The 25,492-nt window shown below is 42.0% G+C and overlaps 1 protein-coding gene across 1 annotated transcript in view; it reads left to right on the top strand.

Annotated features, from left to right (window-relative positions):
- Positions 1-1,598: 1,598 nt before the first annotated feature.
- LOC310938242 (matrix metalloproteinase-17-like) overlaps positions 1,599-25,492 on the top strand; it is a gene marked incomplete at both ends in the record, with an annotated part of 84,809 nt that continues 60,915 nt past the window's right edge. The window contains one exon of the mRNA XM_083902727.1: positions 1,599-1,709. Within this exon, the coding sequence (XP_083758853.1) occupies positions 1,599-1,709 (111 nt within the window). The remainder of the gene's footprint in view (positions 1,710-25,492) is intronic.

The raw sequence follows: 25,492 nt of genomic DNA, 5'->3' as shown, positions 1-25,492 counted from the left end.
CACACGGTGTGCTTCTTCTGGCTTGTCTGCTCAGGCAACATAAAATGTATAACACTGTGTGCAGTTACACTGAGAAACAGCAGTGTATGAACTAATATGGCAGTGGTTTTCGAATGTGACAGTGGATTATTTAAAAGTTACAAACTACAGCTTTAAATCACTACAGTAGCCACATAATCGTTTTCAATGATCTATTCTTTTGCTTGAAGCTTATAAGGTTGAATTTTTCCCACAGCTCTTTGAATGAAGTCAGAAAAAATACAACTATTGCAGCAGAAATACTGGAGGTTTGAAAATCAAACTTCAAAATAAAAGCATGTGCTGTTGGCAGCAAAACCGTGGGAAAAAACGCACTGAATAATTGATGTGGCATCATGGGAATCTTATAATACATTATAGGGGCCTCCGGGCATGGTCTTGTAAGACAAATGTTTGTTTTTGTTTCCCCCTCTCGTTATGCTGTATTATTCATTTTATTTGTATAAAAATATATGTAAGGAGAAAAAAAAGGGTTTTAAGCATACATCGTGTGTGGGAGAGAGAATGTAACATAAAAGAAAGTCAAATGTGTTGACTCACTGCACTCATAACATTTTGCGTAATATAGGTGACACAACCGTACCATTTCCATTTATTGTTTAGATAGATAGATAGATCTAATTTAGGTGTAAAGATTTTCAGATATTTGAGAGATATTTGAGTGGCTAGATAGATAGATAGATAGATAGATAGATAGATAGATAGATAGATAGATAGATAGATAGATAGATAGATAGCAGACACAGAATTTTGATTGCTAAAAAAAAAAATAACTCAGCAATTTGAAGGGATAAATGCTTCTTCTTCTTATTTTTTTTCTCCACCCACCCCTGCACTGCTGGTGTATACACACAAACACTCCCTCAGTCAGAACTGATAATATTGTTTTCAACTGAAAGGTGCAGCATTTACATTATGTTGCATTGTTTCTGTTAATTAGGACCAAACTGAGGCAGTCAGTCAGTTTACAAGCTTCATTCCTTTTTTTTTATTTTTTTCCACGTTCCAGATGTAGTTTCTTTTATTTTGGCAGGTCCCACCGGAAGTCTACCGCGGTGCATTGTGGTTGACTTTGTGTGTCCTCGCGACACACACACACACACAGCTGCTGTCATCCCTCCACAGTCAGTGTGCTCGAGACGCAGCCGCCGCGAGGACACCTCCCGCTCCTCGGTGTCTCTGCCGGACTTTATTGATAATCATCTTTTTTGTCATTATTTACAAACACGGAAGTCACCGCTTTTGTTTGCGGATGACGACACTTAGGTTAGAAGTTAGACGCGCAGACAAACTGCTCTGAATTATCTGTGTTTGTTTGTTTGTACCGGCGCCGGGTTTAATGTGTTTTATGTGTTTGCGCTCAACAGTCAGGTAGACTTGTATTCAGGCTCTTTTTTTATTTAATTTTATTTATATATTTTTTTTTTTTTTTGGTTTCCACCGGAGTGTCGGAGTGTGGGTCCCGTGGATGCGGGTGTCGGGGTCGGTGTGTGAGCCCCGCAGGATCAGCCTGTCATAGGGGCAGCATCATGGTGTTTTATCCGGCTCTGCTCAAGTGGATGAGGACCGTTTCAGTGGAGATGCTGCTGCTGCTGCAGATACTGTGGTTTTTACCTGTGACTGGAGCGGCTCCTTCTCCTCAGACGACAGAGCAGCTGGACACAGGAGTGGTAAGTTTTTTTTTTTTACACACTGACTGTAATAGAGAGGTATAAACTCGATATATATATCATTATGCTTAAAAAACCGCGATATTTCTGCTGGAGTTCGATGAAGTGAAACAGGCAGTAGTAGCAGGTGCTATAGTTTGCATAGGAAGAATAGGAAGTGATTGGGGGAAAAACTACAAAACAACTATGTATACTATACTAATATACTTATAATCAGGGTTGACCCAAGCGCCTTACAATGCATAAAAGGTATACATCATAAAATCAATAAAAAAACATACAAGTAATACAGTAACATAATGAAATAGTACAATGATAAAATGTAAATAGAAGTGTCTGCGTTGACTATTCTTATCCAGAGCTGAAGGCCAAGGAGAAGAGATGGGTCTATAAAAGGGATTTAAAATGCTCAATTTGTGGGGTGGGGTGGGGGGGGGGGGCAATATTTAATTTCCATGGGTAAATGGTTCCAAAGTTTAGGGGCAGCTTCAGCTACATCGCCTTTTGTTTTTAGTCTGGGGTTTTGGCAACACCTTAGACCTCGGAGTTCGGGATGGAGCGTGAAGAAGAAGAAGTTAAGGGAGATAACGATGGTGCCAAACCATTAAGGAAAGGGACAATGCATATTAAGAATAAATATGCCAGGTTGTGGCCTGAGGCTAAGTTTAATTCAGTTCAATTCTAACTCAATGACTGGCATGTGATGTGCAGTGATTATGTAACTATAAATAATATAGATTTATTGTCTCAATTGCGATACTAGGAGAATTGCAATATAGACCAACTCGGCACCCAAGTATCGTGATAAAAGTGTATTTGTTCCAGCCATAGAATGTAGGCTGATGTCAGTGGCGTACGCAGACATTTCAGGGCCAGGAGCTCAAGTAAATGATCTAGTTATCAAGTTTCTACACTGTGACAAAAGAAAGTCAGATAAATGTTTGTAAGAAGGGGGCCCGTCGTAAAAGAGCAGGTGCTTGAGCGCCACCTGGGGTCAGTTTGTGCATGTCCATGGCTGGGGTTCATGTGCTGCGGGAGCGCTGGGGTGGCAGCAGGGTTTTCTCCCCTCTCCTGCCCCACTTTAAGTCTGTTCCCGATCGTTGCAGGAAAGAGCGAGCGTCGTCTTCTCTTGACACCATTCTGCATGTCTATGGAGACACGGCAAGTGCAGCTACACGCACAAAGAAAAATGAAATCTCCACACATTGAATCTTATTGTGTTGAGAAATTATAAATAATAAGGATGATGACGTGGGCTCAGTTCATGAGGAATGTGTTAACTTCACCAGCTGAGTCAATTTTGAAGTGTGACGACTTATGTCAAACAAAATCCTTATTGATAAAGTCCTTATCGGACCACGTTGAGTCTGACATGCTTCTCGATAAGCTCTGTCACGTTAGTCCGGCGCTTTATTGTGTTGACGGGTTTAAACGTCTTGTTTCTGCAGTGTTTTTGCTCTCAGTCCCTGTCTCGTGGGTTTTTATTCTGTGTCATTTATATTCTGTGTATCGTACAGAATGTCCTCCGTAGGCTGCGTGTTGCTGTCTTGTCGTTCTGAGTATTATTGTTCTGCAGCGGTGGTGGTAGCACTTTTTTTCTTTTTTGCCTGAGTGAAATGATTGCAAAGTGTATATCAGAGATCACCACCAAGCATCACGAGTAATGAATGAAGCCTGTTTCAACTCTGAAGTTCATTACATGCCCTCAGTACGCAGCGCAGGCTGTCAGATGGATACGACATTGAGCATTTTGTACATAATAATGATCTTCTCTGCAAAAGTTAAACATCTTTTGGACTGTGAGAGTTCTTTATCGTCATGTCAGAGCAACATCATGTCTTGTTGTTGCTCATCTTGGCTTCTGTTTCTTGATTTCTTCCTGTTCCACAGCTCCTTCTCTGAAACCTAATTGCTCATATGTCTCTCTCGTTGTCTTTCCTTGTACGATACTAGAAACGATACCAGGGCCAACATCGATATTTTAACCAACAAATTAAGGCTCTAAATTAAACAGTCCCTGCCAGTTTCACTCGCCTGGTGTCACTACACTCTTAGAAAGGAAAGTGCTAAGTAGAACCAGAAAGGTTCTTCGGCTTGTCCTCATTGAAGAACCCTTTTTAAAACCCTTTATTCAGGAAAGAGGTTTTATAGGGTTCTCTGGATCAAAATGGTTCTTACTGGAACCATTAGTGTTACCAAGAACCCTTGAATAACCCTTTCTTCGGGAGCAAATGGTTCCAGGTAGAACCTCAGCCCCTGTAGAAGGACCCTTTTGGAACCCTTATTTCTAAGAGTGTACTTCATGTCTCCTAATGGCGCCGTTACTCAAATGAATGAGGGAAACTTAGGTGGAAGATAGCTGGTTGAAAAGAGGGAGTTTACAGCGGGATAATGGTGGACAAAGCTAAATCAAGACATTCTCCATCCACAATACATAGATTTTATACACTTTGTTCTTTGTGGTGTTAATAAATAGAGAAATCCTGCCCTTTTAACTTCAATCTTCAATTAGACAGATATCGTGATGTATCACGACATGATTGTCTTGCAAATATATTGCAAGTATCGTTGTATTGTGGACCATGTATCATGTATTGTATCATATCTTCTATATTAACCTGCTGTTCTGACGTTTTTTCCACACTGGACACTTTAATTGTGAGATTGCATGAGGCATAAATTAAGGGAAATGTTTGTATGCAGGCTGCCAACATTTATACATGACTTTGTTAGTCTCAGAAATTGGTTTTGAAACAAAACGGCACACGCACTTATTCATGTTTTCTGTCGGTGTGAAATGCACGGACGCTCATGTGCCGAAGTAGATGCCAACAATCCTGACACAAGTCCACGGTCTGCTGCACCTTAGCTCTGAATCAATCTGTTCCAGTTTTCGCAAAAGGTCAGTTTCATTCGGCAGCGTGTGTTTTTTTTTTTTTTGTCACAATTCTGCATTGCCTTGTTACTTTGGGCTCGCAAAACAACCGGGTCGTTTCTCGTCGCCAAACTGAGCTATTTCTGCGCTTCTGCGGATTTGCCAGGTTATGCGTTTGCTTCTCTTGGCTGCACACGTGGAATTACATGTCAGACCGATTGAGCCGGGTTGAAAAGTCAATAAGTGAAGTTCATTATTATGTCTTTTCAACAAAATAATGCATTTTCCTCTATGATACCAAGATAGTCTCATTATCAAAGTGTCTTGTTATGGAAGTACATGCTGACATGCCTCCTGCGTAAACATCAGTGACTACTGCTGATACTTTTGTGGATTAACTCCTGTGCAAACATTTCATTTTCCCACCGAGATCTGAGTGAACTATGACACTATTACCGCATGAAAAGCTGCAGTGAGAGCAGTGGTTTTCTTCCATTTACCACGGCAGAGAAAACAACACTCGAGGTGGAACCTTTCCTGTATTTTCAGATAGAGCTGTGTGACACACACAGGCCAAAGTGGTGCTGCAGCCTCTGTGCAGTGTGCAGTCAGAGGGCCATTACTCTTGTTGTGATGCCTCACCTGAATTCATGTGCCGGTAAATGTGAAGCAACACTGGCAGCGCAGTGTTGGATACACACCTGGAGGATGCCCTTATTTGTTCCACTGACTTCCAGTAACTGCTGTATATCCATTGATGCAGGTCACATATTTGCCATCTTCACTTTTCAACACAAGGAAAGCAATAATTTCCCCCTGACAAGACCAGTTATCTTCTTTTCTTTCTTAATATAAGAACCATGTACCAGTATACGAAGGAAAATAACATTTAATTCAGTGGTCCCTCAGTGTCAAAAGTTGTAATGCTTAACTGTGAGGTGTTTTGTACTTACTGATTTGTTTTATGTCAGTGTTTTCTGGCAGTGCTTAGGTGTTTTAATCAGAATTCCACAGGGAGGCTGCAGAAGTTATGCACTGGAGCTTTAAAATAAGATTACAATTGCCATACACTAAGTTAATGCTAGGCAATAAAAAAATAACAATCATTACCTGATCCCAATATAATTCTTCTTTAATAGCAACATATAAGAAGATAAGTGGACACAATTAACCCTTCTGTTTGGCATGCACACTTCTCATTACCATAACTCCTACATCTCCTAGACCGTTTGTGATATCTAGAAAAAAGAATAAAAAAAAATAAAATGGACCGGTGACTGTCCAGAATGTATCCTGCCTTTCGCCCATATCATTACGGCAGAAGCTCAGGACTGTTCAATCGCAGACAAGATTCACCAGCGTGTCACATGTTTGTCAGCTTCTAGGCACCGTCATTCCTAAACATTTGCAAAACTGCCAGATATGGAAAGTGAAACATAAATATATGTTGAAGCTCCCATACACCGGAAGTTCCAATTAATGCTCTTTTTTGGTGTGTATCTGTGCCATTACCTCGTTTATGAAGCCCTAAATTTTCGTAAACAAACAGTTCAGCCACTGCTGAGAAAGCTGGGTTTTGTATTCTCGGGCTCTGTCAGCGGTCTGAAAAAGTCTGGAATCGTGACGTAAGGATCCCGACTCCTAATCAGCAGATCCTTGTCCGGCCACATCCGGTTGCGTACATTGAACCGCAGAAGAAGAAGAACGTCCGTTGTGGAGGTGTTTCACTTGCGACAGTGTCTTCTGACTCTGGGTCATAGTCGTAAAATGGACTGCGGCGGGGAGTCGCGACAAAGCCATTTTGAAACAGTGTTAAAACAATGTTTTGATAATGAGTTGCAGTGCATCCACCGTTCCAGTGGGGGGGAGCTGCACTTCTGAGAGCTGATGTGCTATTTAAGTCGCCCAGGTACCTGGCCAATCACAAAGACTGTTGGGAAAGCCCTCGTTGTCTGGCCAATCACAACACAGTTCTGTCTTCTGGGGGTGAGATTTCGGTCTGAAACGGCGTGGCTGATGAGAGCTTCAGTGAGGAGAGATTTACATCGGCTCGTTTACAGAAACTAGGAGGTTTTTGACCATAAAAACAAGTTATTTCATGTAAGTAGACCTCCATATGTGCGATAGGACTACTCTATGGGAAGTTTAACTACTATAACTGATCTAAAGTGTTTGCTCAACACTTTTATCCAATCAGGAGCCAGAACTCAATAAAAAGGTGGCCCTCTCTGGTTATAAGATTTAGCCGCTTGTCACTTACTTAACAACAGCAGCAGATAGAAAGTTAGCCGAAAAAACTATGACTGGGGAGCAAAAGTCTGTTAAAGTATCTCGCTTTCTTCACAGTAATTGTGTATAGACTGATTTCAAACTTTTGATCGTGATAAGCTTTTTTTTTTTTTTTGCCGAATCCCCCTGACTTTAAATGTCAAACGCTCAGAACCTGCAGGCTTGTGTGTACGTGTTTGTAGTTCTCTCTGGAGAAGAGCAGCTTGAGTGATGAGTTTCTACCGTTGGGGCAAATAGAAACTGAGTCAAAACATTTCATGTTCCACTTGTCTGCTCTCTTTTAGTATTTTTCTGAATGCTCCCCAACACTCAGCATTTCACCAGAACGTGGCTTTATAATCTCGCTTCTTTCGAATGTCCTCCGAGGATGCAACACGGACCATTAGGCGTAATGTGGTGGTCATTGATGATCAGGTTGTCTAGATAAAATACTTCCTCTCCCTCTCCCTCTGTGGCGGCACACTTCGAAAGCTAAAGAATCTGAAAAGTAACTTGCTGTACTCTTTAAGTCCGCCCTTAAAGATAAAATGCGGGAACTGACTGTGCCTGAAAACCCACAAAGACATGAAAGTGCCTTTCAAGATTATCATTTTGTACCAGTCACCCAGCTCGTCCACAAGCCGTGTGGAATGATCTTTGTGCTGTGCCTGCCAGTCGAGGACAGGCTTTACATTTTTTTGGGGGGGGTGACAAAAAAAAAAAATAGTCTTTCTTCTTTTCCTCACTAGAAGGCACAGAAATAAGATCTTGATGTGGAAAGTCCTAAAGCTCCAGGGATGGCGTTAGCTCCTGCCTTCGCCTCAGAAGCCGCATGTCACTCACTGTTTCTGGGGATTTTGCAGGACGGGGTTGCATAAGTGAAGTACATATGTATAAGTATTAGTTTCTGAAATAACTCGTTTTATCAAATGCTGAACAGCCGTGTTCAAAGGCCGTAGCCCAGAATGAAGGAGCCATAACTTGTTGTACTGTTCTTCAGTGATGAAAATTTCCTTTCCTTTATTACCTGTTGTCTTTTTGCCAGCGTTTGACTGTTTGATTTTTGAGCAGCATGATTACAAAAAGAGGTAAAAATGGATTTTGATGGAATTGTGTGCAAACATAGGACATGGCCTAGGGAGGATATTGATGGATTTTTGTGGGGGATCCGTCACTGTTGGAAATACTCTGCAGCCTTGGTAAATGTTTGCCTGCTTCAAGTTCATTGCATAAACTATTTAGTTTGACGCTGATACAGATGAGGGGTTTATTTAGTCCGTGTTTCCTAACTACAGCTACACTATGAGAGAAAGTGAAGGGGATAGGAGTATCTGTGCAGATGGTTCCAGTGATGATTAGTTGGCCAGTGACCGGGGAGCCAGAGGACACACGCAGAGCATCATTCTGTGCCACTTTGGGAGCTGTGAAGTACTGATAGTATCATTTGATTTTATACATCTTTCTTTTCCTCCACAGTGGATGCATTGAGTGTGTCATTTTTTCTTTTGGTGGGGTACTGAAGCACTGGCAGGGGCCACAGGTTTGGTGTAATGGTTAGCACTCATGCCTTTGCAGAAAGAAGACCTTTGGGTTTGTGACCTGGTCGAAACAAGGCCCTTTCTGCGTGGAGTTTGCACGTTCTCCCCTGTTTGCGTGGGTTCCTTCCATAGTTCAAAAACATGGAATATGGGGATTAAACGGACACTGCGTAGTATTTATGAGTTTATATGACCCAAAATCCATTTTTTTTATATACATATTATGTGCTCCTGCATTGTATAGTCACTGTATAATAGTTTTTGTTTAATTTTCGTAGTGTTTCAAAAAGTCATGAAAATTAACATGGTCACGAGCCGCTGTTGCATAGCCACTGTTAGCAGCAAGACGCCATGTTTCTACGGGAGCCTGTAAGGACAAACGCGAGAGAACAAATCAAGCGTCGATTTACTTGTAGCAGAAATCCCGCCTCCACTCTCTCCGCTTCGTCTGCTGCGGCCACGGAGAGCTGTCCCTCGTCCTCGCCCTCTCCCCCTCCCTCTCGTTGTCTGAATAAATACTAGAACTTCATCTGCTGACACGGAGAAAGACGACGAGGACGTCATTTGACCGGCTGAGGATACCGTATCGCTCAGGAAAGGGCCTCTCCTCTAGATGTCACTATAAACTACTTACTTCACCTTTAAGCCCTGTGATGGACTGGCATACTGTCCTGGGTGTGACCACGCCTATCGCCCTATGTCAGCTGAGATTGCCGCAGCTCCTCCCCGTGACCCTCATGTGGAAGATAAAGTGGTAGAAGACGAGATGGATGGACTAAAGCAGCTGCAGAACAAATTAGGAACCGCAGTCCAAAAATGTACAAGAGTAAATTGTTTGTCAAGAACGTGACAGAATGAACACATGTCCTTGTTGAGTAGTGTGACAGAACACCCCATTTCCCCCGATGCCTGTGGGAAAGAGCCTGGGTAAGTGGAGGAGTCCTCCTTTTCTAACAATCTGGAGCTTGACAATTAGATGTTACTAATTCTCACACCTGGGACCTTTTCATATCTGAACCACTCACTCAAGCACACGTCAGAAGCCGCCTTTTTTTTTACCGCTTTGCTGCTCTCTGTCTTGATGCGCCGCACACATAGAAGCACTCCAGGGAAACTTGGAGTCATTACATTTAGAATGGAAATCAGCCTCAGCCGTGTGTGTTTTTCTGCTCATCATATTTTATTTCTCACGAGGATTCGTTTCTTTGCTCGAACACGACCCCGCTAACTTCCCCAAAGGAGCTGCTTACCTGTGCAGTCGGGGCTTTCCTTATTTTGATTAGAGAGAGTAAGCTCGACCCAGATTAGCAGCTGATAAATTAGCGAAATGATTGTATATTCAGCCACCTGTGGAGAAAGAAACACAACCATTACACATTTGAGTAATGATCCTAAACCCCTAAGAGTGTGTGCGAGTGTGTGTGTGTGTGTGCCCAGAAGGACAACTCTACACCCCAGCAGTCCCCTTCTCACTTCCACTTTCCCGTTTAATTTCTTCAGTGGAAACACCATCTGGCATCAATTCCTCTGGAGTGGTCGGCGCTCCTCTTCTTCGCCTCCACCACTCGCTGCCCTCCCTGCTGCTGGAAATCAAAAGTGATGAGTCCTAATCAGGTTCTGAAATTAGGTTCTGACAACCAACACGTGAAACAGAGAACAAAAAATGAGTGGGTCAAGTCTAGAAGTCTGGTGCAAAGACCATTTTAATGATCATTAAAAAATTTAAAAAAAGTTTTCTGATCATTTCTGGAGTTTGTGATCCTGTTTTGTTATTTTGCATGGTTAAAAATAACATAGCTAAAAGGAGAATGTGGAGAAGGCTCATTATTTACCATATAATGTTCACTAGTTAGGTCAAGGAGATTTAGTTCAAATAGCATTCGGTACCAAAATAAAATCTTTTTTTCTCATTAGGTGGAAAGGAAAAACTCTAGAGATGATGATTGAAATCCAACGTTTTCTTACTATCCTCCGTAAATACTCCACCTCACTGTAGTTCAAGAACTTTGGGGATTGCAATTTTGGAAAATGTTCATTTAAATAATTCAGTTTTATCTGAAACATAATAGTGCGATCATTTCATTTTCTAAGTCTCATTTCTCATTAAGTCTGCCGAGCAACTTTATCACGGCACTCATTAGTGCAGTGTTTGCCCTGAAAGTGGTGTCATTTCCACCACGCTTTGTGTTCAGCCCCCTCATTCTCTTAGTCTCCTTCCATTTCCTTACTGCACTTTAACGTCGCAGGCTTTCTACCACACATCACGGGTTTCTTCTGATTACGCCCTGAGGGCCAAGGACAGAGCGGGAGCTCAAAGAGAGAGAAACAGAAGTGGCGACAGTCGAGGGGGAAAGGAAAGGAAAGCAAAAGAGGCGTATGCTAAATGAAGAGAGTTCTGGAAATCGCAAGCATTTCTTTCGACTTCTCGGGGAACTGTGAGCCAAACGAGGCGATTCGTACCTTTTGCTTCATCAGTTGGTTGTTAGCAATAGTTAAGTGGGTGATGAGGCATGCAGGGATGTTTCACCACACCAGCTGCTTCCCGTGTAAATTAGTTTCACTCTCAGCCAGAATCCTTCACAGACTTTTTAGAGCTGCTGTCCCGCTTCCATTAAGCATTTTGACCTCTCTGCCTCTAGAAATGGATCACGGGGCGTCTTGTTCGGGACAAGATTATTTCAGGAATAATGCGAGAGAACGCGCATGTCGCAGGGTAGTGCATTTCTCCATAAAGACTGACAGAGAGCCGATGTAATATACTGTACAGCACATCCTCCGCTTCATGGGAAGAGGGAGGGGGGGGGGGGGGGTGGAAACCTCAATGCACTCCCATCCAATCTGTCACCTCAGCCTTGTTAAGCCTAAAAGTTCTCTGGAGACGAGCAAGTTTCAGAGAAGCCTGTCAGAATTGCTGTGGAGATTATGACTTCGTCAGAAAAGCGATTCAACAATGGCCCGCAGAGCTCTGACACCTCATTGTGTGGCACTGTAGCATGGCGATGTGGGACTGACGTGTGGCAGCTGTAAGACTTCTGAATCACAATGATTCAACATCGTCGATTCTTTCCGGATAAACCTAGACGTCGTGAATCCAGACTGTAGACGATCCTCGTCTTGTCTCGCAAATAGAATGGAACACAATAGAACAGTACATTTTTAAGAAGACTTTTGCATGCTGTCACTGTATATTTTATGGTACACAGTAGGCGCACACGTTCCGGTCAAACAAATTTGTCTGTGGACCTCATTTACAGTATACTAAAAATCAGGATCAGGGTCAGTCTGGGTTTGCTGCACACATACTCGATCCCACACTGTATTCCATTCCAGTAGGTTGTCCTACTTGGAGCATGCATAGACCATGTTGTCACAAATTATAGGCTAAATGTGGACCCGAGCACATGCTGTCGCAGACGTGGGTGTGTGATGACATCCATGGCCCTCAGCAGACTTGCGGGGGGTAGAAACTCGAAAGAACCATTTTGCACCATCGTGGAAAGTGTATTGTGATTTGGAAGGTATCAACTGAGATATAATATTGATGGTTTAATATTTTCTATTCTATTCATCTACCAATTCATCCTCCAAATGAGGGTCGCGGGGGACGCTGACATAGGGCGAAAGGCGGGGTGCACACTGCACATATCGCCAGTCCATCACAGAGCCACTTATACAGACAAACAACCATGTTCTATTGACACAACAGTCCATATTTCAACAATTGATGAGTACAGAATTGACCGGTTCTGGTAATCCATGCATCTTGAACATAAACAGGTAGATTACAGAGTTGAAAGTGGTGTGTGTGTTTGTGTGCGTGTGTGTGCGCTGCCTGGTGTCGTCTGAATGTGACTTTATCAAAGTAAATGCATGTGTGTGTAATGGCAACATACCTGTCCCGCTCTGTTCAGGTGGCTGCAGGGCTTTAATGAAACTGAAGGGGCAGGTTTTTAAAGAAAAGCAGCTGGCGACAAGAAACTCGTGTAGATTTGTTAGTGGCTGATGATGATATTTAGCCAGTATATAATCCAGATATTGTGTTGCACAGGTTCTGTTTGCTCTCGTGCTGCAAAACTCATTAAAAGAACGCTCCATAAGTAATTGCAACCTTGATGTTGCAGCGTATGTCTTCAAAGACATGACTTCAAGGAAAGGCATAAGGTAACACGTCATAGTATATATTAATCATTTGGATTTTTAATTATGCCTATAAGGGTATGGCATTTTGATCATGCTGCAGTTGCACAGCCCTTAAACAGATCACATTTCAGATAAACAGTCGTACTAGCTCAGTGTTGACGGAATTGTCATCATTCGATTAGCTCACTAATCGTTTAAATAATCACCTCAAAAGAGTCGTACTTGGCAATCAAATGGGTAACGCAAATGGGTCTAGAAAATACGAAAACATTTGGTAGGGCAGCTTGTGCTAATCATCGCGCCATCAGGAAATTAGCACCTTGCGGGTGTCATTCACTTCCCTTATAAAGACTGGCACTCTGGTGCTGGTTGAATAGTTTGCCAATGCAAATGTGCTAAATTGCACTTCATTTAGAGACCAAAATGAGCACTTGGGCGAACTCTGTATGCATTACTTGTAGGCATGTACATTCATCTATGGCTAACTGTGGGAGGAGAATTCAGGCCTGTGTGCAAATGTGCCCAAATCATTACCATTCATATGCAGTGATATAAATCTGACAAAAATAAAACAGATTTTCCGACTTTTGTCCACAGAGTCCTGGCACAATCAAGTATCATAGTAGGTGACAAGTTTTGAAGTATGCTTCCCAGCAGCACATGGTCCGATCCCCATCGCCCTTAGGCTGTTATTGGTTTCATGGCTTGACTGGAACTGTGGGTCAAAAGCAAAAGCAGGCTCCCCCGCTTTTAAAACCCCAAATCAACTCCATGTGGCCATTCTATTTTAACCGAGGCATCTTGTCCCCCCTCTAGTCATAGACCAGAGCAAGGATTCGGTTGCCAATTGCTATTCAAAGGACTGACCAGATCTTGTAATTATGGCGGTTTCTGGAGCTGTGCTGCTCGCATGTTTAAAGTTAAAATAATCCAGAAGCTTGCCAAGTGAACTGAAGGAAACCCCAAAGCAACAGCGTAGCTCCTCTGAAGTTTTTTTTCTTTCCCCTTCTGAAACTAGCAGAATAGTAATAAATGCAGCATGTATGCGTGTGTTTGTGTGCGGGGGTAAAGAAAAAAGGGCTGCCGCCATCTCTGGAGCTTATTTTCATCTTGGATATCGGCACAGGAATAGAGGCTTTTGGCTTATTTTACATCAGTCTGAGAGAGAGTTTGTGCTATTGTGCTATTTTATTCGACAGCATTCATTTGTCTGTATGGACGAGGACACAGAAGGACAAACTGGTCACTGTTTTGTCAGTTGTGTGATTATTTTATTAGAAAAGCTTGGCTGTAATAAGCATTAAGGCATAACAATCAGACTTGGCTACCGAGAGCTGAATTATTTCGTCCCGCCGTCGCGTTAATTTGTAGAATGACATTACCTTCACGATTGTATCTGAAGGTGCCCATTAGCTCAGTTATTATTCATTAGCTAATTAGGTATCTGCTGTTTTTCTCCCACTCTCTAGTTTGTGGGCTACGACTGCAATTTCTTAGTTTGTTTCTCCCCAAGTGACAATTAAACTAATTACATATCCTCCACAAAAGATCAGGCAATTTAGCGATAACACGGTAAAAGTCGACTCGATTAAATAAGGGATGACGTCACGGCTGAAAATCTTCATTGAACGTTCAGGAACAGGTTGGACTAGGATCAGAATCATTATATAAGGTTCAATATTTGGCTAAACATGTGCTTAGTGGCAAACATTTCCTGAAATATGTGATATTTTTTAGGATAATCAGTGTTGACCACTTTGACATTTTTTATTGTGATCACCTCTTTTGGTCATATTTCTCATCATTTTCGTCGAACTTCCTTCAATGTTGATCAGTTACCAGTTAATTCATGATTTTAGCGGGAATACGAGGTACCCGACGGTGTTGCAGAGTACATTTTCTCTCAGGCCTCACACTCAGTGACATCTATTAACAGCTTTTTGTCGTCAACCTGTCATCATAATATTGACAATATCCACTTCAGAACTGATCCCCCATACGCCTTGCTTTCACTATTATTATTATCATTATTATTATTATAATTCTGTTGGCCACCCAGACAGAGTTTTTACCAGAAAAATAAAAATTACAACTCAAATTTATGGCACCAAAAGCAGCATAATACGAGCTGTCAATCATACATGCGTGCCAAGCTTTATCCTCCATTTTTCATCTAAATGGGAACATGAACTACAATATTAATATTGTGTGCATTTACTCCTCAGGAAAATGTTTACTGACACAATAAATCAAGTAAGAAGTTGGCCCATAGACTTCCATTCAAACGGCGTTTGCAACCAGCACAGTCGCCCCCTAGTGGCTACTTGCATCCATAAAACTGTTTTTGATACTGATATCTCAACGATTCTAGTTTGATTACTTTCCTGTCGGCATCTATTTTTAGCAGTGGGGGAAAATACATAAAGACTCTTTTGTGTAATTGTGTTTTGATTGAACGCTGAGCTCCTAAACAGTCACTAAACTGTTGTCAAATTATGACAATGATATAGCGCGATGATATCGCAGGATAAGTTGTTGAATAAGTGCACTGAACGTCGTTTTTTAATACAGCGCAGGTATTCTGCCGCATTATCTGATTTAGGTTAATCAAATTTAATGAACTTATCTCGAGAAGTGCTCCCACTTCATTCTGTATCGTGAAGGTACTATGAGTGTGGTCTGAGTCATCTTAGTCATATCTTCATGGATAAATTACTTTATTATTCTTTTTTTTTAAATTTCATTTTATAGACTTGTACTTGGATCCAAATCATAGACTCGAGTGAACTTGATTCTTATATTTCTTCATTCTCACCTATCCTAATGGACCCATTTACAGATTAAACGGAGGGAAAGGAGTCGGATCTGACTCATACATTTTGAAAACTCTGTAATTGAAAGGTAAAAATACATCAGCAATACAATTCATAACCTGGAGCTGGAGGAGTCGCTGATGACGTGCAACCCCTTCGCCGGCTTCTTGGAACAGCGTGAGTGAAATTACCGTAATAACTACAGTTTGGTAGGTTTCAGAGAATGTTGGCATTTTTCCAATAGCACAAACTGTTGCGTATTTACGGCAATGCAAAGTGTTAAAGGGTTAAATGTCTGATACACTTAGTCTTATTAAATAGCCACACTGTTGCATTTCTCACATAAAAACCTTCAACGTTTGAAGTGACACTGTGTAAATATCTAAGAACGACGAAATGTAGTGTACTTACATTCACTGTGACATTTCCAACTCTCTCTAAATCCATAGAAACCCGAATTTTCAGCCATTAGCCAACGTGTTGTCGTTGTACAGTCGTTGTACTGTGTGATTGGTTCACTAGTATATCATCATAAGTGAAGCTGCAAAGTGGAAATACACAGGGAAAACAAACAAGGCGACAATTCCCATGATGCCACGCTGCTTCCTTCCTTCCTCCCTCCCTGTCATCGAACTCTGTCTTTGGTAATTGTTTTTGATTGAGAGATACCAAGTTGCGTATGAGTCTGTCCGTAAAAGACAAAGTGCTTTTTAATCGGTATCTTTTCACCGTATCTTCACATACATTTCCAAAAAATGCCTGAATATTTAACAAGGCCTTTCGATCGTCTATCGATTGTATTTTAGACGCTTCCATCCCCCCCCCCCCCCCCCCCCGCTCGTAGATGCAAAACTAATCAGATCAGTTTGTGTGTAATCCATGGTTGCTTAGTCACTGCATCGACGTAGGCACAGAATTGAACTAAGACTCAAGAGTGCAGTGCAGCGAGGCAATGAGATCAACAGATTCTGTAGGCGTTTTCCGTGATAAATCACCTAAAATATGGTTAATGGTCAATAAATATTATCTCAGGGAAAAAAAAAATATCTGCTTTATCTACGCATCATTTCAAAGGTAACACATGCACCAAGTATTTCTGTATATAGCTTCAGTCTGTATGAAAGTGTGCTTTCTGAATTGCATTGCAACTTTAAATGTATTGTTTATGGATATATATATATATATCGTTTGATTGAAGGTACACTTACGTATCACGCTGTACTGCAGAAGCAGCCACATACTCTTAGTCTGAAGCACCACTGAAGTAAACACAAGCCCTCTATACACTTAATTATACGACTTAGACTTCCACGGTTTCTCCCCACGCTCGCCGAGTTCTTCTATCAGATTGTGGCTGCATGATAAAAAAACATATTCATTATATTCCCGGAGTGTAGTGCATAGGGTTTTCGCTCTCTCTCTGCTTAATCTGGCTCTCTCTGTCAGTGTCCCATGAACACGGGCTCAGCGTGAGTCTTTACTTTTGTTCGTCCTCTGCTCTTCTCTCAAGCAGATTTGTTTAGATAATGAATTCCTGCCTAAGGTTACAACAGCGAGCCGATTTGTGAGGATCTTTTTGTTTGTCTGTTCATACTTACTTATTTGCTGATGCTGTGCATTCATTGTGGTTTAGTGGACACAAATGAGGGGAGCGAAACGTCGTGAAACGACAGCTGACACTGGCTCACAGTTGTGCCGCCCAAATTACTCCCCCCCACCACAAGATGGCAGCACGCATTGGATTATACTGTATTTTTGTTTAAGGCCACGTCAAACCTACCGAGTTCCGCGTCTGCAGAGAGCCGCTTCTGTATTCCCACATGCATGTACTGTACACGTACTCAGTTGATGTTCTACTAAAACAAAGGTCTAGCGTGTGCTTTATGTGTATGTCCTTGTATTCTTTGAGCGTGGCCTTGTACGTCGTGCACAAGCACCAGTAGACTTCCTCGTATAACCTCACCGTAATGATAATGCATAATGACAATAAATGACACCAAATGAGACGGGAGTGCTTGCCCTGACCAACCCAGATTTGGACACATTTACATGGATGGATGGATGGACCATCGTGGACCTTTGGACACCTATGGATATTGGAAATAAGACCCAGTCTTTCATTGTTTTTAGTGCTGGGCAGGTTAATGCGTTTAACCCAGTAAGGCCTGAAATGCCTGGAAAAAATGCCCGTCAAACCTATGGGTGACTCCAGAAAGGACCTCTAAAACCTGAGGTTCAATGCCTACCAAATGATTGATTTCTCAGCCTCTGTAGCAGATATAGGAACACAATTCATACAGTATAAAAAATGTGCTGCACATAGATGCACTGTATGAAAAGTTTGGGTGAATGGCAAAACTGCAGTGTAAAGCAGTTCCTACAACCTAATCGAAGTTCCAGTAGAGTTTGCATAATGATTTGTGTCATTTTGACATTGGCATTACTGTTGTTGATGAGCGAGCGATTACTGGGCGATCATTATCAGTGATATTTCAGGCCAAAAGTTCTCTTGTGCCAATTTTACAATTTGAATGATTACAATTTTTTTTTGCCAGAACTTAACTGGGTACCAGTGTCTCTGTCCTGTGTCGACATAACAAGACCGTAAATGTAAATACATGACTTCAGCTGTGCACATGTTGCTTTACCCTCTATGTACATCAACAGTCCTTAACCTTAAAGTCATTTTTCTTTGACCCGACCGCCTCACGGTCTTAAGTGTAAGACGAGCTCGACTCATATTTCTCTCCCACTGCTGGCCAGAACTGTCATGATATACAGTTTCACACTGAGCCAGGCAGCTGGGCTGTGCAGACCCTGTAAAGCATCTTATTACCATATAGCATCATGGCGTTGTCTACTGGAGATGAGTTGAAAACACACACACACACACACGCACACACACAAGGTTCTGCTGCATTCAGACCAGGCTTTGGTCTCCATGAGGACTACTGGTCCTGACAAAGTCAGTGTTTGTACACACACACACACACATGTGGTTTCATCAGCCTCCAGCATGAGGGAAAAAAATGTGCGCTTGAGGAAGAAAGACTTCCTAAAGCACTCGGTAATAACGAGGCCATAAAATGAATTAATTCAACAAGCTTACTGTCTCCGTGTGGAGCACAGCATGAAGTATTTGCTACGGTCTGAACTTTGACCCAATTTCCAGGTCTGCGGTTCGTGTCAAATTGCAAAAACCGAGCAGGCTCCGTCTACACCTCATTTTTGCTCAATTGCGCCCTGTGAAGTCAGACTCTCCTGCTGTGTGAAGTCCCTGCTGCAGATTTCGGTGTCTGTGGCTGTGGAGGAATCAGCTGATCCACAGCGGGTGCTGTCATTTCTCTGCACCGAGCGCTTTTATTGCTGTGGGTCCAGTACACACTCTCTCGGCTTCTTTCTCCCTAATGAAACGGCACACATCAAGTGGGCTTGTGTCTGCTTTCTGCAAGGTGCTGCACAGACACACGCACAAATACACCAATCGCTTCTTTTTCTCTTCTGTAACCTCTCTGATTAGTCTTTATTTTTCACAATAACTGCTCACCACCAGGTAGGTGTTGTAGTTTTCAAAGCTGAGAGCCGTGTATGTATGCGTTTGTGCACTTTGTTTGATTTATCTTTTGTGTTCGGTGGCTCTACACTGTACCAGACGATGGAAGGTTGTTGTGTTCTTTTTGCAGGCTGCAAGGTGAAACTTCTCGTGGGTGAAAATACACCAAAGTTTGAAGTCGCGCAGGGATAAGAAGTTTACACGGAGGAGTTTGACTTCTCTTCTCACAGCAGCAGAAGTTAGGGTTTTTCTAATGCAACATTTTGTAAATGTTGCATTAGAGTAGTAACCGTTTTGATGGTGTCGTGTGTTAATGCACAGTCACTGAACTAAAATACGGTTTGTTGCTGAAACGGCATTCAGCAGCAGACTCCTAAATGTTGAGATTTTAGAAATTTCCTTTGCTAAATGTTGGAGGTTAACGCACGCTTTCAGTATTCTTCACGTCTTTTTAACTGATCTACAGTTTGCTACTGTTCAGTTTGATTCCTTTGTTGGACATCGCGCTCAGGACTCTTGCAGTGACGACACAGTGTCTGACCAATCGGTGGCCGGCAGTCTGTTGACGTCATATTTTAGTATTGGCTCACTAGGTTCTATCCCTATTCACTATATAACAAAGTGATTCCCTTCGTTGTTGTTATCTGTCAATAAAGTTTCAATGCACAACTCGGGACCAAAATATTGAGCCTTGCCGTCAAATACTATTTGTTCTGACTTGATTTATGGAAAAAGGCACAGTTGTAATTGAAGAATTGAAGGAAAAAAAAAGTCAAATAAATTCAAATAAAAACATATGCCATGAGTGGAATTGGTACAATCCAGGTAAATGACTTTTTGGCATTTGTGGTTCTCACACAACCATGGTAGAAAACCTGGGTTGTGCGTCTGTGGTTCTGGTTTCTGACCAGTTGCCACGAGTGCTCAGTGTGTTGTCATACTCTGGCCTCAGAGCTAAACCCTTGGGCCTATAAATTACATACAAGGTCCATAAATACTGCATATATATATATATATATATTTATATATATATATTCCTTTCAACTTCTTCTGAAGTTGAAGCCGGCAGAGACACCATCTCTCATAACTTCGCCGTAATGCAATGTGAGCTCGTGAAGCTTTAAGCAAAACTAAATGGAGAAAGAAAGACATTTGTCTTAGTTTAGTGGATTTGTTTGGACTGTGACGCCTCCAATCCAATCACACGTTCACCCTCTCGGACACAAACTCAAAAGTTTGTTGTTTATTCAAACTTTTTGCTTGCGACGGCTGAAACGGATCGGTGTGTTTGTGTGTGCGCGCACGATCGTTACATGTGTGTGTGTGTGTGTAAGACTGTGCATATTTCTTCTTTACTGTGGCGTATGGGGGTGAATGCCACAGCGGGGACAGTGGGCAGGCGTTATTCAATCCTCGTGTTTGTGGGTTTTGGCTGAGCGCCATGCCACATTACCCCCCCCCCCCCACACAGAGTGGGGAACTTCAAAGGGGGCTTCTTCTTCTTTTTTTTTTTTTTGTTTCTTTCCCGCTGAGTGCGGCCACTGAATCTTCTGCCTGTTATAAAATAAATTCTAGTTACAGGGACAAGTCCTAATTGGTTCCAAAAGCCATCACTTTGTTTTTCTTTGAACTGGAGATGACTTGTTTTTTTTTTTTTCTCCCCCTCACTATGTGCACTCTCTCTCGAACTTACACATAGTGTGTGATTTTTGTGCATAGTTTTGTCCAATAATCTTCAGAAGTCCACTGCACTCTTTACAACTGTGCTTAGACTGACACCTTTGCTGTGTTGGTGTTGTGCGGAAGCAAGAACAAGAGTCTTTCTCTATGGAGTTTGCATGTTCTCCCCCTTGTGTGCATGGGTTTTCATCGGGTTCTCCAGCTTCCTCCCACAGTCCAAAAACATGCGATATGGGGAATGAGGTGAATTGGTCACTCTAAATTGACCGTAGGTGTGAATTTGAGAGTCCTGTGGAGGATAAAGCAGTAGAAGATGGATGGATGGTTGGATGGGTCACATATCTTCATTTCCTGAATGGGATGGAACGTCTTTATAAGTCAACTACTTAAATGTAAAGACTTTCAACGTGTCCTACATTAGATGAAACATCTACATTCCTATTACTTTTAAATATAAAACATCCTCTATTTACAATTATAAGCTGAATGAAACTTCAAGAAATTAAAAGAATTACCCATTATAAGATGTTGAGTTTAGAAGAAACTGGTGTAAATAAGATACAGTGTTAAGTTTATTTTGCTCTGTAATGTTTGGAACCCATTATTTCCCCCGCTTTATTTTATCATAAAAATAAAACACAGTTATTCTTACTTGGTTATTTTCACATAACCTAACAGGAAATCATATCTACTGCTAAATATTTAATTAAAGCATTAAAAGTAAAATTCTCAATGGTAGGAACTTTTTTAACGGATGGGGAATTGTGAAAGAGGGAACACAAAAGACCTCAGGTTTTTCTAATAAAACACTTAAACCTCTGCCTCATGGAAACATGTTATGATCGTTGGCGTACAGCGCGGAATGACTTTATGGCTAGTTTAACAAGTTGTCGTTTATGTTAGTGGGCATTTACACCTGGAAACAACACATTTAATGTTTTCCATGGATTGGTTGGGAAATGTTGATAGCGCTCTCCGCACAGTGTGGCCTGACTGTGCTTCTGTTTCCTTCTTTGTTCCACATTTTAATTGCCCTCTGAAGAAAAATGACAGCTCAGACTGAGAAATGGTGGGTTTTTTGGGACCCAGTGTCTATACTGATACAGAAATTCAACACCATAATAAATCCCTAAAATGTCATTATTAAAGTGTTATGAATGAGAAATAATTTAGAAATAACTACCAGAAGAACCAAATGCGTAGTGGAGTTAAGTTAATGTGTTTTTTTCGCCTTTGAATCCTCTTTGTAAACATTATCTGATCATTATGATCTGTGTCACCATGTATGACGTCACTTAGGAATATTTTAGTTTTCCATCTTTAACGAGACATACACAGCACAGAAAATGCACAAACATGGCCCCAGATCACTCCCCTGTCCCATACATGCAAACCAAGAGAGCCAAATTCAAAACGGCCAACTTACTTTTTAGTTGATGCCTTGGTCCAAATTAACTTTTTTGTTTGTCTTGGGCTACTACATGTTCCCACCAAGTTTCCTGGAATTTGGTGCAACTTAATCTTGGCGTGTTCCATCCAGGTTTCCCTCGATCAACACACAGGCCCGGGAACTATGCCAATATCGCATTTTCGCCAGACCTGACCTCCATGCAGTTTTATGCATGTTAACCCCCTCAAAAATGACTGGAAAGCCATGGATATAATAATACTAATCTGACGGATAACAATAGGTTCATCGCTGTTTCGGCCCCTGCTTTTCGTGCTTGGGCGAGAGGCAATGTAAATAATCCCGGGCTTATTCAGCGGCCAATGGTGCATCAATCCATTAACACTTGTTATACAAAATCTGTCAAAAGGTGTCACATGTCAAGTATGGCTGCCAGAAATACGTCATATTCCTTTCTTAGATTGAATGTGATTTTTTTTCACAGTGGGATGCAGCTGTTCATTTAAAAAAAAACAAAAAAACCCAACATCGAGCTACTGTATGAGGAGATGGGAATCAGACTTTCAGGTCACCGCTATGCATTTCCTGGCGATGCCCAAAGCTATTTCTAGAAACCTTTTCTGGAAGCTCTTTAAATGCATGCCAGTGGTTGTAAAATCCCCCAAGAGGCAAATTTGTTGATTCCAATGGGAAATTAAAACATGTGCGTTTTTGTCACGATGTCACATTGAGCTTCAGATGCAACGCAGAAACGAGCCCTCCTCCACAAGACATCTATGACACACGTTTGATAACTTAGGCGATGCAATTTCTGTGGTGTAGTACAAATCTCTCATGACGTCACTTTGCACCGTGTGTACAGCTTCTTCTACAGAGTCTTTACATTAAATCCTGCTGTGTTGGTGTCTCCGCCGCTCACGTCCAGCTGCTCCTGCTGCCTTTTCCGTCCAGTTTACCAGCTGTCCCTCAATCTCTCAATCCTATTCCTTCCCTGCTCCTTATTTAACAGGACTGAACGAATGGTAGCCTCCATTACCCAATCATGTCTAGGTCACTTAGTGTTGAAGACCAAGGAGAGAGAGAGAGAGAGAGAGAGAGAGAGAGAGAGAGAGAGAGAGAGAGAGAGAGAGAGAGAGAGAGAGAGAGAGAGAGAGAGAGAGAGAGAGAGAGAGAGAGAGAGAGAGAGAGAGAGAGAGAGAGAGAGAGAGAGAGAGCTACCAGTTCGGAATCTCTCCTTTTGTCTCTCCCCCCTCTCTCTCGCTCTCTCTGTCCCTCTCTCCTGAGCAGACAGAAGTTGTGTCTCAGCTCTCTGCAGAAGCAGCTGTCTCCGAGCCAGGGATTAAATGATTCACTTATCAGCCACACTTTAATCCTTGCTGTCACACTCTCGCTTTTCTCTCTCTCTCTCTCTCTCTCTCTCTCTCTCTCTCTCTCTCTCTCTCTCCCTCACACACACACACGATTTGTTGATTCACACGAGCCAACTAAATTGAATTATATTTGAATTATGTCCGAGAGTTAGATATATGCAATTATACATTGACTTTTTGGCTGTTAGTGGAAACCGGGGTGTTGAAGCAGGCCATATCCAGCAGAACATATCCTTAGAACAAATCAGCCATGTGTTCCATTATAAGCACATTAGGTGGAAGTACTTGTCTAATGAGGTGATTGAGTACTTCAGCAGGCTGGGGTGTGTGCCATCTGCTTGCAGCATTGTGGCTTAGAATCCAACAGATGACTGCAATTATGTGTCACTCCTTGGCTCCCTTTGCCACAAAGGTCCACTTCACAGTGTACAGTGGTGAGGTGCAGTTACACCGCCTACAATAGTCTAGACGTCTGCCGGCTTCAGCTTCTTCAATCTGAGGATTGAGCGGTTCAGTCTGTGTTATAGCACCAAAAGTCGAGATTTTTTAAGATGTTTTACCCAATGTAAGAGACGTTTAAAGCTCCCATAGACCGGAAGTTCCAATTAACGCTGTTTTTTTTGGTGTGTATCTGCGCCATAACCTTGTTTATGAATCTCTACGGTTTCGAAAACAAACAGTTCAGCCACTGCTGAGAACGTTGGGTTTTATGATATTCTCATGCTCTGCAAACGGTCTGAAAAAGCCTGGAATCGTTGCGTAAGGATCCCGTCTCCTGAACAGCGGATCCTCCTGCACTAGTCCGGGCACTTCTGCGGTACATTGAACCACAGAAGAAGAAATAGTCCGTTGTGGAGGTGTATCACTTGCGAAAGTCTTCTATATACCTAGCAGCTACTGAATCAGTGACATTTGGAGAACGATGACCTGCATGGATGAGAATCTACACAGACATTAGTAGAGTTTTTATCATCTATGTCTGTCAACATAAGCAATTTCAATTCTGGACTGGATTCCGAGAAAGCCTGATATTTTTGATGTTTTCCTCAAAGAAAACATCGAAAATTTCAATTCTTATTATACACTCATGGAAAACCCCTCCTCTGTTTTCCATTAACTGGAAGCCACACATTGCTGCTGCAGTGTCAGGGATTATTTGTGCTCTCTGGTGTCCACTTCTACAGGCACATAAGAGCTTATATGTATCATCTCTGATGCCTATGTTTTATTAGATAATGGCCGCGGTATATCAGATTTGGACTGTGAAACCGCCACTGCAAGCCTATAAGTGTACGTGAGAGACTATGAGTCCTCAGTTTGCTCTGCACATTTGTCCCAGCGTAATGTTCGCTTCGTGTAGGTTAACACAGTGGGACTGTCGTTCCAATACTCCCACTTGTTTCGTTGCTGCACTACACGAGCACATTATCACAGTTTCCTTTTCCTCTCTATTTTAATTCATAAAGTATTGGCTTGACAGTGTTGCAATCAGCCTACGTGGGGGATGTTTTATTATTTTTTTGACTCACTTTGCAGAGTTTGTTCTTCGTGCGCATGGTAAACAGGGGCAGAAATAACAGATCTCGTCATCTCTATAAAAAATCATGCAGAAATGTGCACTTTCAACTGTTTTATTCTATCACGTCAACAGTAGTCAACTCGAGCAGGCTGACTTATTCATAGGAAAAATAAATCAAAGTTGGGTGATCTTATAACCGTAGGTTTTTGGGATGATAAAATAAAACTCAAATCTCTTTAAACCAGTGGTGTGAAATTCTCACACTGATATAAAGAAATGGATGTTATTTGAAATTCTATCTTGTTTGTCCCGATGCCAAGAGAGGACGAGGGAAGGTTGGCACGTTAGACATGGGTGAGATGTGGTGATGATATGAGTTTTGAAGAGGTTGCAGTGGTGGGGTCGGAATGAATCACACCCGTCTTGGATTTGAACTCATCCCAATCCAGAGGGAGAAAGCAAGTGGGCTCCAAAGTGATAGTTAAAAGTTGTAAAAAGTTGAAAAAGTTGGTAACGAGCAAAAAACCTCTGAGCCAAATTTAGCTCACTGAAATGAGTTTGGTGCTCCTGTGCTTGCTTTGAAAGGAGATGAGCTTTCCAGATAATGACCAGGTAAAAC

This window comes from Microchirus variegatus (genome assembly GCF_963457635.1).
Source record: "Microchirus variegatus genome assembly, chromosome: 16".
NCBI lineage: Eukaryota > Metazoa > Chordata > Actinopteri > Pleuronectiformes > Soleidae > Microchirus > Microchirus variegatus.
This window is presented reverse-complemented; position numbering and strand designations above follow the sequence as displayed.